Here is a 20,221-nt window from a genome sequence, read left to right on the forward strand (position 1 = left end):
CTTCTGGAATCTTCCTTCATTGATCTATGGCTGAATTGTTTAATTACATCCTTGTCCTAATTTAAGTTGAATCATGTCCACCTTTCAAAGTGGGTACATCAATTGTCAGTACCAAATTTGCTTTCATTTGGAAAGAAACTAAAATAAGACTACCAGTTTGAGTAAACCTAACCCATGGTTAATAGATAACCCTGAAGGCACACTTACACTTTGTCTCCCCAAATAGTAGATGGAGTGTTTTGACAAAATACCTTTCTGATAGCCAGGCTGAAAGGTAGGTCTGTTTTTGAGATGTATGCAACTATTTGTAAGAATATGTATATACAGTGTTGCATGTATTGTTGAGAGTTGTTATTTGCGAGTTGTGATGTTGAAGCCCCCTAAATAGCTAACAAAATTAGCTGACATTCGTTCTGAAATTACTAAATATAAGTTTTTCCTTACTGTCTTAAGTGTACTTTTTATTTGAGCTCTGATGCAATGCATTGATCACCAAACAAATATCTTGCCATTTGTCTAGAAGACTTGTAAACATGACGTACTGTGAAGTCCAAAAGTATTTGAACAGTGACACATTTGTTGTTTTGGCTCTGTACTCCAGCACTTTCGATTTGAAATAAATAATACTTTGAGGTTAAACTGCAGCCTGTCAGCTTTAATTTGAGGGTATTTCCGTCTATATTGGGTGGGCAGCACTTTTTTTTTTACATAGTCCCCCCCCCATTTTTGGGAACAAAAAGTGTTTGGACAAATTCACTTATGTATAAAAGTAGTCAAAAGTTAAGTATTTGGACCCATATTCCTACCACGCAATGACTACATCAAGCTTGTGACTCTACAAACTTGTTGGATGCATTTGCAGTTTGTTTTGGTTGTGTTTCAGATTATTTTGTGCTCAATGGAAATGAATGGTAAATAATGTAATTGTCATTTTGTAGTCTATTTTATTGTAAATAAGAATAGAATATGTTTCTGAACACCTAATTGTGAATAATGATGAGTGAGAAAGTTACAGAGGCACAAAGATCATACCCCCAAGACATGCTATCCTCAAACCATTATCTATAATGGGATGTTAGAATTTTGGGGGTGGGTTATGAAAATAATGCTTCTGTCACTCAATGTTAGTCACGGTTCATTCATGATTATCCGTAATCAAGGTAGCATCCGCATTAAAGTAGAAGTGTTAATAAACATTCTATTACGAAAGTGACTCAAATGACAATACTTTAGGGCAGAGTGGTTGGTGTAAGTTGAGACACCTTTGTTTCTGGGAAACTATGTACAAAATTATAGGAAGAGGTCATCATTTTATGGAATCTGTGGAAGAAAGCAAGTTAGGTAAAAAGTTAGGTTATTCAAATACATTTCATGATGCTGGTATCTAAATCAAAGTAGATCATTTTAAGATTGTTCTATACGTCAGTTGAGGTTTCTATAAGCTTCAATATGAGGTCCTAAACCTAACATGAAAGTGCATCCTAGAAGCTGTGTGGACTAATATAGTGAAAATGTTTGCCTTGTAAGTTAAGCCAAGGGTTATGTGGTAAGTTGAAGTGTTTTCTTCCCAGGCGTAATGCAAGGCATTATCACTGGGATACAACAGGGCTTGGTCTATTTTTAAAGTGTTTCAAAAAGTACTAAGTATTTCTTAGGTGTTAAGCCTGTGTTAAAAGATGCTTAAATGATTAAAAGACACAAAGTGATTCTGATTGTGTTGAATTGTGTTTGGGAAATAAAGATAGACATGGTTTTAAAATGGTAGTGGTAATATTTAGTTCACTACGGAAATGTGTAGGTGGCTGGGGGTAAATTGTGCCAAGAGACCACTTTTTTTGGACAAGCTATGTTTTCAAAATGAATGTTTACATGAATTCTGATTATTTTAAGGGATACACAACATCCTGAAATATATGTCGATATATTTGTTATAAAGAATACTATATTTACCTTGATGGAGTGATGTTGAATGTAAAAAATGGTTCAGTTTACCCCACTCACCCCTATTTACCATTCATTTCTATTGAGCACAAAATAATCTGAAACACAACCAAAACAAATAAGTATGTAGAGTCACAATCTTGATGTAGTCATTGCGATAAGTGAATTTGATCAAATATGTTTAGTTCCCTAAAATGGGGGGACTATGTACAAAAGTGCTGTAGTTTCTAAATGGTTCATTCATATAATATACATTTCAATGTGTTGGAGTACAGAGAAAAAACAAAAACATTTCACTGTCAAAATTCTTTTGGACCTCACTGTAAATACTATTGCAGGTTGTGATCACATAACTCATCAAAGAACTATGATGATGAAGGTGGGACTCCTTTTCCTCCTGACCCATGTCTGGACCCTCACCCCTGTCTACCAAACTCAAGAGCAGAGCCCCAACATCACAGACCTGACCTTCAAGAACATGGACTTTGCCATGAATCTCTACAGGAAGATTGCTGGTTACCATGATAATAACATATTTTTCTCACCCCTGAGCATATCCACAGCTTTTGCGACCCTCTCCATGGCAGCACAGGGTCCCACACGAGACCAGATAGTGAAGGGGCTCAACCTAGCCCACCTAGATCGGGACAAGCAACCAGACATCATTCCAGAACTCTTCCAGCAACTCCAAGGGAACATCACACAAGATGAATCATTGAAACTGGACCAGAGCACCACCTTCTTTGTTTGCCTAAAGTTTGAGGTAGAGAGTGACTACAGTGACCAGATCAAGAAATTCTTCAACGCTGATATCAACAATGTGGACTTTGCAAATACAAAAGCTAGCGTTTCCATGATCAATGACTACATAATGAGAAAGACTGATAACAGAGTCAAGGAGATGGTGTCTGACTTGGATCCACTTACTCAACTTATGCTCATCAACACCATTTTCTTTCGGGGTGAGCAGCTATGTCATGCATTCTCTGAATTTAACAGTTCCACTGTAACACTTAAGAAACGTTACATTTGACTTGATTACTTTTAGTTTTCACTTGTGTCTATCATAATTGCATCCCATCAGTATATCTTATTTCAAGATGTTGTGTTTTACATTTCACTTTCAAATTTTAATTGCATTGGCTAAAATGCAACAATAACACTTCCCACTGGGCAAAAACTGGTTGAGTCAACATTGTTTCCATGTCATTTAAAAAAAATTTTAAAAATGCAATATGATGACATTGAATCAACGTGGAAAACTGATTGGATTTACAAAAAGGCCCTTTTTTTACCCAATCTATTGGCATTGTGACATTTTTTGGTTGATTTCACGTTAAATTCACATTAGTTGACACAATCAAATTTAAATAAAAAATAGACATTGAACTGACGTCTGTGCCCAGTGGGTTTTGCTTTCCAATAAATATGCTTTGTCATATTTGGAATTTAGGTGAATGGCAGATGCCCTTCAATCCCAACCACACAGAAATTCAACGCTTCTATATTGACAACTACAATATTGTCCAGGTGCCTATGATGTTAAGAATGGAGGATAAGTTCTATACAATGGACGACTTTTCCCTGAATGCCAAGGTGCTGAAGCTGCCGTACCGAGATGGTGTTTCAATGCTTATCCTGCTACCCAACAAAGGCCTGGATTATACCACAATAGATGATGAGATCACAGCTGAGAGATTCCTCAACTGGATAAAAAATCTGAAAGAAAGGTAAACAGAAAGCGTCATGTGTATTTTGTGGTGAAACATTGCAAAATTCCATAGGTTTTCTAAGAGGTGTTTCGTATTGAATACCAATTCTCCTATGTATGAAAGTTCCTTGTTTTGTAAAGGAAACTAGAAGTTCAACTGCCCAAGTTCAAGATGGAGCAATCCTACGCCATGCACAACATCCTACCAGATTTGGGTATATCCAGTATCTTCCATGACACCGCTAACCTCACTAAATTGAGCAAAGACCCAGGCCTAAAGGTATCTGAGGTCAGTTCTTGGATTAACAGGCCAAACTTGCCTTAACCAATTTCCATCTGTATCAATTGAGAAATGCATAACTTTATTACTCACTGTGGATAAATAACAAATAACATATTATTGCAATGATAATGTGGTTCCAGGTGTTGCACAAGGCAGTGATCGAGGTGGATGAGAGAGGCACCACTGCAGCCGCTGCCACAGAAAGCGGCATTATTGGATACTCCTTACCCTCTTCCTTCATCGTCAACCGACCCTTCTTATTTTTTATCTACCATGAGGCCACTAACAGCTTGTTGTTCATGGGCCGAGTGACTGACCCCACCAAAAACGGAGTCTAATGAGTACAGTGCATTTGGTGCCTGGAGAGGTGTTGTACATGTAATATGTTTCATTTGTATGTATTAAAGGTGAACAGATACTCATTCAACTGGTTTGGGGATCTTCCTAATATAGACTAACAATAACATGAACATTTCAATCCTGAATCCATGAATCACATATTGTCCTAGAAATTAAGCAAATATGACCAACATTCCATAACTCAGACTCACATTCCAGCAAGAATCTCTGCTCAAGCTGAGTGGTTACCAATGACTGTATATGACCCTGGTAGTTTCTAATAATGTTTTTCAAACCACGTGATCACAATGTGGGGTGGCAGGAAACTTATTACAGACTTCCTGGCTGGCTGTACTGTTGGGCCTTGCAGTCGGTGGAGGAATCAAGCTGGACAGAGTAGTTATTTGCTCTGACTCGTTCAGTATTGATGCGCCTGCAGTCCTTTAGCTCATGTAGCAGACAAGACCTGGGGCCTGTTGCACAAAACTAGGATAAGGGATTAAGCCAGGATATCTTGGTGATCCTGGCTCAATTGATCCGTAATCCGGTTGCACTAAAGATGGATAGGGGGCAGGAGGATATGTTATGGTATAAATTACCATGGAGATTTATTCTGTGGAGCTAGCCTGCTCCAGACCAGGCTAAATTCCAGGATCTATTTAATCTCATCCCTAATGTCAGTCAGCAGTCACCACAAATGGAAACCAATAGTTATTTCACTGCTCACTATACATTGTTATCACATAACTAGACCCACTGTCATTATTTAAACGTTTGTGATCATTAATTTCAATGATTTTGGATAAAAAATAATTTTTAGATTATGTTGCTATCATTAGATAATTTACAGTTTCCCATAGACTATAAGGCTATATATAAAATGATAGAATATTAGGGCCACAGAGGGAAAAAAAACACAAGTAATAATATTGTAACCGGTTGTTTTAAAGGAGGACAGTTGTTAAAATGACAGATGTGGGGCATTTCGTGAAATTGTACTTCAGTATGGTTTCATAAACAAAGACATGCTGATGTGCCAGAATATTAAGTATCACATTGTCATAAGTATCAAAACTGTAAAAACAATATGTAGCTTTTCTGCAGAAAGAACCAGCCTCATAAATTTATGACTTTATCCTTTTTCTTCAGTGTGGCCCTAGTACTCTGTCATATAAACAAATACACATTCCATATGAATATAAAAACACAATGTGTAACATTATGTTCCTTTATTGAATAAGGACAAAACAAAGCAGGTAAACCATCAGCTCCTTTCGAAACTGAAGTCACAGTGACTACAAGATGGAAAGCACAGAATCCAAGCATATTATACAAAATGATACATACACATTCAAAGGTCTGTATATAACACACCCTGCATGTCTGCACACTAAAATAAATGCAGGACAAATCCATACACATCAACTGAACAGACAAATGAATGGATGCAGTAGCCTCCCTGCAGCCTTGTATTACACACAGTATACCGCACAAACATCATAAGAGGCCAAATTCGTAAAAAAACGAACCCAAAAAAAACCCAATTCCTCTGCCACCGCAGGACATATTTAACCAAAATTGAAAGCACACATACTAACTAAAATAATTCAACACATATTGGTCCCTCAGCAGCCGACCACTGTCGTCATCAGGGAAGATTGCCGGATTGTCCCAGTCCATGGCTGGTGGCACTCTGGGGGCCCTCTCCTTCCTCAGGCAGGCCACATTGTGGAGGACAGCACAAGCCACAGTAATATCACATGCCCTAACAGGGCTGACCCTTAATTTGTGAAGGCAGTGAAAGCGTGCCTTCAGGAGGCCAAAGGTCATTTCAACTCTGGCCCTGGTCCTGGCATGGGCATGGTTGTAGGCCTGCTGTGCTTCCTGGGGGTCTGTGAAAGGTGTCAGGAGAAAAGGCTGGCAGCCATACCCCCTGTCTCCCAGCAGCACACCAGAGAATTCACCTGTCAACACAAAATCTCATCATTACTACCTCATAAACACAGTGATATTCTTGACACAGCCATGATGGTTATAAATAGGGGTTGTGTGGCTTACCTTGTGATAGGCACTGATAGATTTCAGAGGCCCGAAAGATTCTGGAGTCATGGACTGAGCCAGGCCATTTTGCCACAACATTGCTGATCACACAGTCAGCATTGCAGACCATCTGAAATCATAAGATGAGGAATATTACACCAATCAATGCACATCACTGGCAATGCAGAGTGTTCGTCAATGGACAATATCAAAAAGTTATGTTCACCTGAACATTAATGCTGTGAAAGGATTTCCTATTCACAAAATCGGCCTCATGGGCACCTGAGGGGCTTTTATCCTTATGTGTGTGCAGTCCACTGCACCAATGACATTGGGGAAACCTGTCACACAAAGTAATGAGTATCCTACTATGTGTTAACAGTTGTCCTGTAATTTGTAGATCCTCTTACCTGCAATCCTATAGAACTCCTCTTTGATGTCACAGAGTCTTCTGTGGCCAGGGAAGGAGATGAAGACATCTGCTAATGCTTTGATAGCCAGACACACACTCCTTATTGTGCGGCAAATTGTGGCCTTGTTCAGCTGTTCTGCATCCCCCACTGAGTACAGGAAGGCTCCACTAGAAAAAAAGCGCAAGGCCACACAAACCATTTGCTCCACACTCAGTGCATGGCTCCGTGCAGTGCGGTGCTTAATCCTGGGACCCAGTAGTCTGCATAGATACCTGATGCCATCTGCAGAAAACCTGTATCTTTCATATAGATGGTCATCAGGGAAGGCCAGTGGGTCCAACCGGTCCCTGAAGACCCTTTCTCGCCTGAAGGCTCTCCTCAGCACAAGTGCTTCTTCATCCACCACATCTCGCACGAATGGGCATGCCATTGTCAGAGCAGAAAGGAACACACAATTTTGGGCCTTCATATAGGCTAGTGGCCACACCTGGTGCTGGGGGGTGGGCAAAAGAGGGCGATGCCTTATAACGATGACTTGGTTGTACTGATTGCTGGGAAAATAAAAAAACCTTAGAAAGATGCCACCGTCCTGTGTGCTCACAATAAGAGCTCATATGTCATGGCTCACTTGACTTTACGAGAATATACCTAATTTTTATTTTGAGCTGTGTCATCTTCTTGGAGCTGGGGAGGAAAGAAAAATAATGATTAATACATTTGTGTTACAGTTAGCATACAGTGTACATTGAAGGCATATCTCACCTCCCTCTCAAGTTTTTTTATTTCAAGGTCCAGTTTCCTAATTGTCCTCTTTTTTATTTCGGACTCCAGTGCAAGATTTTCCATCTTTTTCTTCTTGTACTGAATGTCTATGTCTGCCAGTTCTATTTGGCGCCGGAGGTGGTTGCCATACAACTTTCTGATAGCTTGTGAGCTCTGTGAACACAATACAATTAGCGCAGCTGGAATTTGGCAGGATGTGGTGTCCTTTTATTAATACGCACTATGTTGCCAGGCTGGTTTTCCCACTGTATAGCATCTGGGTCCTGTAAAAGAAATTAGATTTTTTGATTTTGATGAGGACTCCTCACCATTGTAGAGTAAATAGTACTTTCACAGTCTTAACATGATACCTCATGCCTTCTGGAATCCAGAGAGATGGTCTCCTCCTCATCATCGTCTCCATCATGTGCTGTTGCTGCTGCACTGGGGCCTTCACCCTATCACATTTAATCGGATTCATATTGAAGCTAGTAGACAAGACATGCCAGGCCTACAGTATGCCTTTGATGGAGTACTCACTGGATCAGCATCGTCTGGTGCTTGTGCTGGTGGCTCTAACAGGAACACAGTGCTGCCAGACACTGCAAGGCAATAGGTAAACCAAAGTCAGACAGTCCAAATTGATTCAATATGAATGTGGTTGTATCCCATGTAGAGATGGAAGGACATACCTTGAATGAAGCGGGTGGCATCTTGGGAGGAACCTATGCTCGTCTCTTTCCCCCCAGGGATCCCCTCTAAGACGGGCCTGCCTTTATTTAGCTCCAAGGCCATGTCCTCTGCTGGGGTAAGGTCAGCCTTTGGTGACCCACCACCCGTGCCTTGTCTGTGGGTATTCTTTTTCACTGCTAAAACAGTACAGACAATGTGTGAGCAGGCACCTTCTGGGTACAATATATGCTTGTGCTTTGTTAAATATTAGTCAGGGACCATACCATTCTGCAGAATGTTCTTGTATTTGATTTTGACCTGCTGCCATGTCCGTTTTGGCCCGTTCATGTTTAATCTACACACACACACACACACACTTTAATGGAGTCACACTGCAAAAAATTACTTGGTATTTTTGTCTTGTTTTCAGTAAAAATATCAAAAAATCTATCATAGCTTTATACAGTGTGATGGAGTTACTTTACACAATTTCACTCATATCTGCAGTGCATTTCAATTAAAAATTTAACCGTTTCATAATTACAGTACAACTGCATTTTTGGAGATGTGAATTAAATATTTGAATTGTAATTGTGATGTTTCAGCGGAGCGGTGACTGTGTAATTGTGCACTACTTACGCATTCAGGCGGTCTGCAATACTTTGCCACGCTTTTTCTCTTTGCTTTATCACTGTGGCGGTGTTGCCTTTCTTCTTAATTATATATTTTACCTCCTCGTATGCCTCCATGAGGATTTGTGCTTCCGACGGGGAAAAGTACGCGGCTCTAGTTGCCATGGTAAATCAGTTAATCTGTGATCTGTGGCGGGGTCTATTTGAGTGAGCCGTGAGCGCGCACCTATCCAGGATTGGTTTCACCTGGCTTAATGAATCCGTGTCTGCTCATCCTGGCTTGGTCTTTGTGCAACCAATTAAGCCTGGACGCACATGTTTTGGCTTCATTGAGCTCAGCTGAGTCATTTATCCCGGATGTCTTAATTCTACTTTTGTGCAACAGGCCCCTGCTGTATGAGGTATTACAAACCCATGGCTGGGTGAGACAGATGGGTATACAGATGAGGATTAGTTGGGTCCCAGCCCATGTGGGGGTGGAGGGGAACGAGGCAGCTGATGTTCTGGCTAAACAGGCCCTTAGCAGTGAGGAGGTGGACGTTGAAGTTTTAATGAGGCAAACGGCGGCCTGATATGGACAGTGGTGGTGCAGAGATGGCAGGAGCAGTGGGATAGAGACATTAAGGGCATGCATCTCTTCCCTGCCTGGTCTCATAAACTACACGTAACATAGTAAAATGTACATCTGAGACACTCAAATTAGTATGATATGTGCCGTTTGGAATGGGTACATAAGACAGAATGTAACCTAACGTGAACATCTAGCAACCTAGAACTAGCATCTCATTTGCAGCCATCCACTTCCTTATGTCTGAAACACACGCTTCCAGGGTAGGCAATTTTAGGGCTTCACCATGTTTCATCGAAATGTAGATACATCTGATAGGAAACATTCAACAGGAAGATGTGATTATTGTCAGGAAATAGAAAGAGGAAACAATTTGTTGATACAGTGTGGGCGGTATGAAAGGGAGAGAGAGGGATTGAGAATATGTATGAGAGAAATGGGTTACAAGATTTGAGTGTAAAGAGTTTATTGAGTAGAACATCAATAGATACAGTATCCAATATTTTGTTTTATTTTCTTAGAGGAAAGGGGCTGGCAGGTAGGATTTAGGTCCTCCCTGTCTCACTCGCCGTTCAGCACAGTAGGTGGCGGTAATGCACCAATAATTTTGATTGTCACCCGCCGAAAAAACCCACCGAAGAAGAAGAACGTGATCACAACTGCAATGGCTACGTCCTCGTGTCATGCATTAGTCCAGTCAAGTCGTGTGATTTATCAGAGGAAAGTCCTGTAAGCAGTCAAAGGTAGTTTATATTTATTTGTCAATCGTTTTATGCAGCTATATTTCATGACACTGTATTGAAAATGAATTAATGTGTGGTGCTGGCTGCGGACAGCTATACAGTTGCTAACATGCTGATGTGTTTTTCTTATGTTATTCTTGCTAGTTAGGTTACCCCTGTTAGCGAATTAGATCATGAATAGTTCCCTTTTATTCCGTTTGTTTTAATCAAATAGAGTACGTACAATTCATGTGTTTAAAAAAAAAATTATAACTAGATGTGATTTAACCAAAGTTGTTTGGTATCCATTAGTAAGTACTGGGAGTTACAGGTTTGCCTATACAAAGCGTTGCCAGAGATTGATTAACCCTGTATTGGTGATACTATTGTAATGAAACAGGCAGGGTATTGGTGATACTATTGTAATGAAACAGGCAGGGAGTAGGTCTCGAACCCTCGACCTTCTACCCCGAAGTCCAGCGTGCTATCGACTGTGCACCAAAAGCATGCTCGAGCGGCAGAGTCAATATCCACGCTTATAAAACCCAGGGTCGTTACACTATCTTCATTCTCGATTCGTCCAAGCATGTATCTAAAATGTCTTTCCAGTTGCAGGTGGCGCATTTGAATTTAGAAAATGTTGTGTTATTAAAAGAAATGCACTTTTTGCTCCAGGGAGTAATCCAACAATGTGTACGCCGCCATATTGTCTATTTCAAATCTTCTCTCATTGATCAAGACAGGTGAGTTTCATCATGACATGTGGACCCACCTGTCTCAATCAATGAGAGAAGATTTGAAATAGAGAAGATGGTGGCATAAGCATTGTTGGATTACTTCATGTAGAAAAACAATTATTTATTTTAAAGGAGCATTTTCTAAATTAAAACGCACCACTTGCAAATGGACATGTACATTTTAGGAGGTACATGTTTGGCTGAATCGAGAATGAAGATACTTTCGCCTATACCAGGTTAGTTAAGATCGGCGTACAGTCAACGGGCCAGTTGTAAATCGTTCAGCTCGTTATGTCAAGATCGCAGATTTTAGAGTAACAACAAATGTCGGTACATAGAAGGATCTTATATTGACTGTAAGCTTAAATTGTTGTTAATGTAACTGCACTGTCCAATTTTACAGTAGCTATTACTGCGGGGGAAAAAGACCATGCTATTGTTTGAGAGCTCCTAACAACAAAACACTGCGATAGGTTTGATAAATTCACCTCTGAAGGTGAAATGTGTACTTACATTCTGAAATCTTGCTCTGATTTATCATCCAAAGGGTCCCAGAGATAACATGAAGTGTCGTTTTGTTAGATAAAATCCTTTTTCATATCCTGAAAAGGTCCATATAGCATGAACGATTGATTTTGTATTTCCACTCGTTCAATTTGCAAAGAAAGGAATCTGTGAATCTCACGCTAAACCTTGTTTCAACGAGTCAAATCAAGTTTGTATCTATTCCTCAGAGATCCTATAAGTTAACAAGACTTCACTATTTCCTTAGGGGTGTAGTATATCCTATAGGAGACCATATTTGGTCAGAGAGCGACGCCTTCATGGCACGCCGATGACGCGGGCGGCCATCACTTGAACGGCTGTATCTTTGTCAAATAAGCACCAATCGGGGGTCAAACAAAGCTAGCTAAATAGCCAATGAGCTAGGCTTTATGGGAGTATCCGGAAATCATGTATATGTCGTAAAATGTAGCTTCTAACCTTGTACGACAGCATGCCTTTTCATTTTGGACCAAAATTACAAGGGTATTCAGAGTTATGAAAACTGGTTGTTTTGCAAATGTTGAACTTATAAAATGGCTGCTAATACTTGGAAAGCTAAATCAAAGTCCAAGTATACAGATTTGACAATACTCTTGCAGAAAAATGGAATATGAATGCAAACGTCTCCTTCACGATTTGCCCAAATGTACCTGGTGATTTCACACTAAAAGTCTTGAGTATCAGTCACACTCCAAGTTATCCATCTGAAACTTTGCACATACAATGCAGCCATCTTGTGGACACTATCGGAATTACAATCAGAGTGATGGCTATAACAGTGAACTTTCTCTTGCATTTCAAAGATGGTGGTAAAAAAAAAAAACACTTTTTTTTTTCTTTGTATTTTCTTCTACCAGATCTATTTTTATATTCTCCTACATTAAATTCACATTTCCACAAACTTCAGTGTTTCCTTTCAAATGGTACCAAGGATATGCATTCGAGGTGATTTTTCAACGCCTTTACCGATTATTGGAGGACTAAAAAAAGCCGATGCCGATTAACCTGTTGGGGATGGGGGGCAGTATTTACACGGCCGGATAAAAAACGTACCCGATTTAATCTGGCTACTACTCCTGTCCAGTAACTAGAATATGCATATAATTATTGGCTTTGGATAGAAAACACCCTAAAGTTTCTAAAACTGTTTGAATGGTGTCTGTGAGTATAACAGAACTCATATGGCAGGCAAAAACCTGAGAAGATTCTGAACAGGAAGTGGCCTGTCTGACAAGTTCTTGTTCATCTTGGCTCTTTTTATTGAAGACTGAGGATCTTTGCTGTAAAGTGACACTTCCTACGGCTCCCATAGGCTCTCAGAACCCGGGAAAAAGCTGAATGATATCGAGGCAGCCCCAGACTGAAACACATTAGCGCGTTTGGATAGTGGCCTGTCAGAGGACCATTAGACTGGGGCTCGTGCACGAGGGCACAAGATGTTTTTATTTTCCCTCTCTTTGAACGAAAACCACCACTCCCGGTCGGAATATTATCGCTTTTTTACGAGAAAAATGGCATAAAAATTGATTTTAAACAGCGGTTGACAAGCTTCGAATTACGGTAATGGAATATTTTGAATTTTTTTTGTCACGAAATGCGTCGTGCTCGTCACCCTTCTTTACCAACGCACAAACAAAACGCCGCTATTTGGATACAACTATAGATTATTTTGAACCAAACCAACATTTGTTATTGAAGTAGCAGTCCTGGGAGTGCATTCTGACGAAGAACAGCAAAGGTAATAACATTTTTCTTATAGTAAATCTGACTTTGGTGAGTGCTAAACTTGCTGGGTGTCTAAATAGCTAGCCCTGTGATGCTGGGCTATCTACTGAGAATATTGCAAAATGTGCTTTCACCGAAAAAATATTTTAAAATCGGACATAGCGAGTGCATAGAGGAGTTCTGTATCTATAATTCTTAAAATAATTGTTATGTTTTTTGTGAACGTTTATCGTGAGTAATTTAGTAAATTCACCGGAAGTTTGCGGTGGGTATGCTAGTTCTGAATGTCACATGCTAATGTAAAAAGCTGTTTTTTGATATAAATATGAACTTGATTGAACAAAACATGCATGTATTGTATAACATAATGTCCTAGGATTGTCATCTGATGAAGAAGGTTAGTGCTGCATTTAGCTGTGGTTTGGGTTTATGTGACATTATATGCTAGCTTGAAAAATGGGTGTCTGATTATTTCTGGCTGGGTACTCTGCTGACATAATCTAATGTTTTGCTTTCGTTGTAAAGCCTTTTTTAAATCGGACAGTGTGGTTAGATTAACGAGAGTCTTGTCTTTAAAATGCTGTAAAATAGTCATATGTTTGAGAAATTGAAGTAATAGCATTTATAAGGTATTTGAATAACGCGCCACAGGATTCCACTGGCTGTTACGTAGGTGGGACGATTTCGTCCCACCTTCCCTAGAGAGGTTAACTAGGCAAGTTAGTTAAGAACACATTCTTATTTTCAATGACGGCCTAGGAATGGTGGGTTAACTGCCTTGTTCAGGGGCAGAACAACAGATTTTTACCTTGTCAGCTCTGGGATTCAATCTTGCGCTTAACGAGTGCAACGCTCTAACCACCTGCCTTACATTGCACTCCACGAGGAGCCTGCCTGTTACGCGAATGCAGTAAGAAGCCAAGGTAAGTTGCTAGCTAGCATTAAACTTACCTTATAAAAAAACAATCAATAATAATCACTAGTTAACTACACATGGTTGATGATATTACTAGTTTATCTAGCGTGTCCTGCGTTGCATATAATCGATGCGGTGCGCATTCGCGAAAAAGAACTGTCGTTGCTCCAACGTGTACCTAACCAAAAACATCAATGCCTTTCTTAAAATCAATACACACGTATATATTTTTAAACCTGCATATTTAGTTAATGTTGCCTGCTAACATGAATTTACATTTAAGTCATTTAGCAGATGCTCTTATCCAGAGCGACTTAAAAATTGGTGGATTCACCTTGTGATATCCAGTGGAACAACCACTTTACAATAGTGCATCTAAATCTTTTAAGGGGGGGGGGGGTAGAAGGATTACTTTATCCTATCCTAGGTATTCCTTAAAGAGGTGGGGTTTCAGGTGTCTCCAGAAGGTGGTGATTGACTCCGCTGTCCTGGCGTCGTGAGGGAGCTTGTTCCACCATTGGCGTGCCAGAGCAGCGAACAGTTTTGACTGGGCTGAGCGGGAACTGTGCTTCCTCAGAGGTAGGGAGGCGAGCAGGCCAGAGGTGGATGAACGCAGTGCCCTTGTTTGGGTGTAGGGCCTGATCAGAGCCTGAAGGTACGGAGGTGCCGTTCCCCTCACAGCTCCGTAGGCAAGCACCATGGTCTTGTAGCGGATGCAAAATTCTTTTAACTAGGAAAATTGTGTCACTTCTCTTGCAACAGAGTCAGGGTATATGCAGCAGTTTGGGCCGCCTGGCTCGTTGCGAACTAATTTGACAGAATTATACGTAATTATGACATAACATTGAAGGTTGTGCAATGTAACAGGAATATTTAGACTTATGGATGCCACCCGTTAGATAAAATACGGAACGGTTCCGTATTTCGCTGAAAGAATAAACGTTTTGTTTTCGAAATGATAGTTTCCGGATTCGACCATATTAATGGCCTAAGGCTTGTATTTCTGTGTGTTAGTACGTTATAATTAAGTCTATGATTTGATAGAGCAGTCTGACTGAGCGATGGTAGGCACCAGCAGGCTCGTAAGCATTCATATAAAAACAGCCATTGTGGTGGGTGAAATGGCTCAGCAGAAACAGATCAGGATGCTGAAACGCAGACCTGAGATCGTCATTGCCACCCCAGGACGCTTGTGGGAGATGATCAAAGAGAGGCATCCACATCTGGTCAACCTAAGGCAGCTCAGGAAAGCAGTAGTGGGTTTAAATTGGTATAATGCATGTTCAATGCAGGTGTTTGTCTGTATCTGGCCTGGAAAGTTACATTTTTGCTTCACACCAGTCAAAATTGTAAATCAGTAAAACTTTTTTTTTTCTCATAGGTGCCTAGTCATTGACGAAGCAGACCGCATTGTGGAAAGAGGCCATTTTGCTGAGCTGGAAAGTCTGCTGGAGATGCTGAACACTGTCCAGTTTAACCCAAAGAGGCAGACATTTGTGTTCTCCGCCACCCTGACCATGGCCCACAGCTTGCCCACCCGCGTCTTGCAGAAAAAGGGCAAGAAGGTGGACCAGCAGAGCAAGCTGGAGGTCCTTTTGGAGAAAGTGGGGATCAGGTCCAAGCCTAAAGTAATTGATCTGACCCGGAAGGAGGCTACAGTCGAGACCCTGACTGAGACACGGATACACTGTGAAAAGGAAGAGAAGGATTTCTTCCTGTACTACTTCCTGCTCCAGTATCCAGGCCGGACTATGGTGTTTGCCAACAGTATTGACTGCATCAAGCGGCTTAACTCTCTGCTGGTCATCCTGGACTGTACTCCATTGCCACTGCATGCCAACATGCACCAGAAGCAGCGCCTAAAGAACCTTGAGCGGTTCGCTGCGAGGGAGAGGTGAGTCATAGAAGTACATGTATATGCTGCAGACTAGTTATTATCCATATGTTTTGAGGTATGCATTGGATTACACTTGCATGGATCAGCAACTTTTTGTCTGTACAATAAACTATGTTGACTACAATAAACATTGTTCTTTACAGCTGTGTGCTCCTGACAACTGATGTGGCGGCAATAGGGCTTGATATTCCAAATGTTCAACACGTCATTCATTACCAGGTGTCTTTTGACACCTTTGGTGGTTTCCTGTTATTTGTCTCTGACAGTTGTTCCTCAAATAATAACGTTCTTGTGTGTCCCAGGTTCCCAGGACTTCAGAGACCTGTGTCCACCGCAGTGGAAGGACTGCACGAGCCACCAAAGAGGGTCTCAGTTTGCTCCTGGTTGGGCCAGATGACATGATGAACTTCAAGAGAATCTACAGAGCTCTGGGAAAGGATGAGGAGGTTCCCATGTTTCCCTTTCAGAGCAAGTGCATGGCTGCCATCAAGGTAGGCGCCTAGCCAGGCCAGGCACCTGTATTTGATCACATGATGGTCGATCTAAGCTAGGAGCTGCACAGATTTACTTATCTTTCATGACATAAAACAACATTGTACCATATTTCATATCTGCCTTGACAGGAGTGAGTCAACATGGCTAGGAAGATAGAGAAGATTGAGTTCCATAACAGCAGAGAGAAGCAGCACAACTCTTGGTTTAAGCAAGCAGCAGAAGCTTTGGAGATGGACCTGGATGATGATGTTTTTCTTGGTAAGACTACATCATTAAATGAGTTATCTAGGAGTGGGAGGTTGCCCCATAAGAAACCCAGAAATAAGAGGGACTTACAAAAATAGATCAGAGTAAACTGACATTGAGTTTTTTTTAGGGGGGAGGAAGGATGAGGAGCATGACAGGCAGCAGCAGAAGATGAAGGGCATGAAGAAGCACATGAAACACCTGATTTCTCTGCCTGTATTCAAGAATGTGATGAAGACCAAGTACCCCACACAGATGGGTAAGCTCTCCCTGCCCAACATGCCCCTACATGTTTTGGAAACGCCCTTGACCAGTGTCTCCAATCAGAAGACAGAAACAAAAGAAAAAGCAGCAGCCGCAGTGTTAAAAATGATTGTAGTCTCAATTAGAATGTTTGAGATTGAATTTATATAAATGGAAATACAGTGCAATTATTGTAACATTTTTCACAAATGATTTTAGAAGATATCAGTCTTGTTTTTGAATAAATACTTTTTTTTGGACATTCAAGAAAGTCGAGCGGAGTCTACCGCATATGCATTCACTGTAAATTACAAAACAATGCTAAAAACATTTTTGTTTGAGAAACTTCTTAATCACAACGTACATTTATTTGAACACTTAACTACCGGTAAACCTGAGATAAGTGGAGGCCTTCATCAGGCCCCTCAATGGCAATGTGGGTAGAGAATGTCATAGTGGGCTGTTTTGTATAGGAGGTGTAGGCAGGGCTCCGCTCCCTCTGGAATCGTGTGGTGGGCCAGGCGGTGTCCGTCTCCCCCCTCCACTGAAGCAATGTGGATGCTAACTCCTAAGGCCTCCGACAGAGCCAGAATATCTACGTGATCACACTCCATCGCCATGGTTTCTACTTCCTGGATAAGGCAATAATGGACATTGTAAGTATATACCCAAGCAGAAACAGAAGCTACAAAAAAATTGTCATGTCTGTGATTGGTCCCTAAAACACCAATTCTTTTCCATTAATTGCACCACCACTAGAGAGCAGCAGAATACTTTCAGACCTTAGTTTTGAGTGATGAGACTCCTTGACAAGAGGTCTGATTTTCTTTGGAGAAAAGTATCAGCAGCATCTGGCACACTTCCATAGCACATTAATAAAACAGAAGTTAACTGCAATATGGTCTTGAGCGCAACTCATACTGACCCGAGTGCAGTAAACCTTGAGACTGGGTGCCTCCACAAAGTGGCTGAAGAAGTCGGCATGGTTTTGAAGGTAGGCTGAGGTGAGCAACCTGAGGTATTGCACCATACTGTCGGAGGTAGTTTGCTCATTAAAGAGCTGGAGCAACGTGTCACCCTGCTCATCAGCTTCACATTGTTCTAGAACACCTACAAACTAAAAGATGAATTGTGCAATAATTAAAACCGGCTTCAATTACATGTCTGACAGTTAAAGAAAATGTGACTCGTCATCTTTATTGTGAAGGAGCATTATTACAAAAAAATGTTTTTGAATAGTACAAAGTTAAATGTAAACTTACCATGTCAAGCATGTCTTTGAAAGAGCTCTCATCAAAGCCTGCAGCCAATAACTCTTTGCCACTTTGTTTCACTGTTTCTTTGAATCTGAGATACGGAGAGAAAATTATAAATTTTCCTCCATTATTTTCAAGTGGCAAAGCCACACACAGGTAACGGCACAGTCATGGAGTCCAACACATGGAAAAATGTATGCATACTAGGAAGGATTTTACCTTTGCAAAGCTCGATCATTTTGTAACAATGATTCCAGGTGTCCAAAGCAGAGAGCTCTGTAAAAGCAATTACCATCGCCCCTGATTTTCCTCATGTACTTATACTGGCTGCAAATCTCCTTCAAAACAAATAAGAGATGTCAGCGAATTTGACAAATTCAAGTACTTTAATTTCACTAGCCTATCTTACATTTACTATGTATTTGAGTAATTAGTTAGTCCATTATGCAATTTAACACTACTTTACAGTTTACTTATAACAATGTAATTTACACTAAACAAATATATAAACGCAACATGTAAAGTGTTGGGACCATGTTTCGTGAGCTGAAATAAAATATCCCCCCCCCCCCGTAATATGCACAAATATTTTGTTTCTCTCAAATTGAGCACAAATTTGATTACATGCCTGTTTGTTTGCATTTCTCCTTTGCCAAGATTATACAGCCACCTGACAGGTGTGGCATACTAAACAGAATGATCATTACACAGGTGCACCTTGTGCTGGGGACAGAAGGCCCCACTAAAATATGCAGTTTTGTCATATAACACAATGCCACAGATGTCTCAAATTTTGAGGGAGCGTGCAATTGGCATGCTGACTGCAGGAATGTCCACATCTGTTGCCAGAGAATGCAGACCATCTGTATGGTGTTGTGTGGGCGAGCAGTTTGCTGATGTCAACGTTGTGAACAGAGTGCCCCATGTTGGCGGTGGGGGTATGGGCAGGCATAAGCTACAGACAATGAACACAATTGCATTTTATTGATGGCAATTTGAATACACAGAGATACTGTGACGAGAGGCCCCTTGTTGTGCCATTCATCCATCACCTCGTGTTTCAGCACGATAATGCACAGCCCCATGTCGAAAGGATCTGTACACAATTCCTGGAAGCTGAAAATGTCCCAATTCTTCAATGACCTGCACACTCAACACACCTCACCAAATGAGCATGTTTGGGATGCTCTGGATTGATGTGCATGACAGCGTATTATAAGGAAATTTAAATACAACTCAGTAAAATCATTGAAATGGTTGCATGTTGTTTTTATATTTTTGTTCAGTAGAATTCCATTTGTTTTGAAATATCCAAGGAATATCTATCCAAATATGTCAGAGATCCCACAGCTGACATGTAACGTTAAGCTTTATGTGTGTTTAATAGCCTAATTTAGGCCAAACTTGAATTCACATACTCTTGTGAGCCATTTTCAATAGCTATATGAATAGGCATTATTACCCGATACTTTGCAGCTTCCACCTCCAGCAGATATGTAGATATTTCTTCTCTACTTGAAACAAACTGTCCTGGTTCCGTCTGTGAAGAACAGTCATTGGCTAAATTAAATCTAAAATGCATCGTGTAGTGACAATAGTAAAACATAATGCTTTGTTAATTCCTACGTTTAAATCATGTTTTGTTGCTTAAAGGTAACATTACCATACTCGAGGCGTCTCAAAGAATAGTCGAATTATTTTCTTTCCACCTTGATGAGGCTAGGTTAGCATGCTACAAAGATAAACATGGCTAGAGAGCTAGCTAGCTAAATAGAAACAGATGTAAATGTTTTCAGATTTGTCATCCTGTCTCGCGGGCTAATCGCGTGGTAAGACAGAACACGACTGTTGTACGCAACAAAGAGACAATGGAATGAAAAGTAACATCGAGAGACATTCTAAAATTCTTTCATTTTCGAGCATCATTCTTCTTCGATGAGGTTTAACGGCGATAGGCATCCAATAAATGTTGCATTACCGCCACCTACTAGACTGGAGTAAAACTCCCTTATACTTTGCTTAAAAAATAAATAATAATAACAAATTAATATTTGAGCAACATTAACAACCGGATATT

General features: G+C 40.6%; 3 protein-coding genes across 4 annotated transcripts; 2 read left to right on the forward strand and 1 right to left on the reverse strand.

Annotated features, from left to right (window-relative positions):
- Nucleotides 1-68: 68 nt before the first annotated feature.
- Nucleotides 69-4,362, forward strand: LOC106596263 (protein Z-dependent protease inhibitor). 2 transcript variants are annotated; one of them, XM_014187641.2, is made up of 5 exons: nucleotides 69-274; nucleotides 2,280-2,903; nucleotides 3,395-3,671; nucleotides 3,794-3,932; nucleotides 4,076-4,362. In XM_014187641.2, exons 2-5 carry the CDS (start codon nucleotides 2,309-2,311, stop codon nucleotides 4,271-4,273), a joined length of 1,209 nt encoding a protein of 402 aa, XP_014043116.1. In that variant the 5' UTR covers nucleotides 69-274; nucleotides 2,280-2,308; the 3' UTR covers nucleotides 4,274-4,362. The 2 variants fall into 2 exon arrangements, with proteins under 2 accessions (XP_014043116.1, XP_014043074.1); XM_014187599.2 differs by having other exon boundaries at nucleotides 122-274; nucleotides 3,794-3,941.
- A 5,593-nt stretch (nucleotides 4,363-9,955) lies between these two features.
- LOC106596870 (ATP-dependent RNA helicase DDX24-like) lies at nucleotides 9,956-17,218 on the forward strand (the record flags this gene model as incomplete). Its single annotated transcript, XM_014188146.2, is given in 6 exon segments — nucleotides 9,956-10,104; nucleotides 15,389-15,901; nucleotides 16,048-16,123; nucleotides 16,207-16,395; nucleotides 16,528-16,657; nucleotides 16,776-17,218. Coding segments are annotated over 6 exon segments (1,341 nt in total), but the record flags the coding sequence as incomplete, so codon positions are not given.
- On the reverse strand, nucleotides 17,035-20,064 carry otub2 (Ubiquitin thioesterase OTUB2). The gene is made up of 6 exons (NM_001146635.1): nucleotides 19,808-20,064; nucleotides 19,607-19,684; nucleotides 18,364-18,482; nucleotides 18,151-18,235; nucleotides 17,814-18,005; nucleotides 17,035-17,520 (listed from the first exon to the last, which is right to left on the reverse strand). The coding sequence occupies exons 1-6, from the start codon at nucleotides 19,808-19,810 to the stop codon at nucleotides 17,314-17,316; spliced, it is 684 nt and encodes a 227-aa protein (NP_001140107.1). The 5' UTR covers nucleotides 19,811-20,064; the 3' UTR covers nucleotides 17,035-17,313.
- Nucleotides 20,065-20,221: the final 157 nt, after the last annotated feature.

Source organism: Salmo salar, chromosome ssa01 (genome assembly GCF_905237065.1).
Source record: "Salmo salar chromosome ssa01, Ssal_v3.1, whole genome shotgun sequence".
Classification (NCBI taxonomy): Eukaryota; Metazoa; Chordata; class Actinopteri; order Salmoniformes; family Salmonidae; genus Salmo; species Salmo salar.

Excerpts from the sequence above, each read along its gene's own strand:
- LOC106596263 (XM_014187599.2), top strand. The coding sequence starts at position 2,309 with ATGATGATGAAGGTGGGACTCCTTTTCCTCCTGACCCATGTCTGGACC. Across the intron at positions 2,904-3,394 it reads CAACACCATTTTCTTTCGGG|GTGAATGGCAGATGCCCTTC; the intron begins GTGAGCAGCTAT and ends TTTGGAATTTAG. Across the intron at positions 3,672-3,793 it reads ATAAAAAATCTGAAAGAAAG|GAAACTAGAAGTTCAACTGC; the intron begins GTAAACAGAAAG and ends TGTTTTGTAAAG.
- otub2 (NM_001146635.1), bottom strand. Across the intron at positions 18,006-18,150 it reads TCAAAGACATGCTTGACATG|TTTGTAGGTGTTCTAGAACA; the intron begins GTAAGTTTACAT and ends TTCATCTTTTAG. Across the intron at positions 17,521-17,813 it reads TCAAGGTTTACTGCACTCGG|GAAGTAGAAACCATGGCGAT; the intron begins GTCAGTATGAGT and ends TGCCTTATCCAG.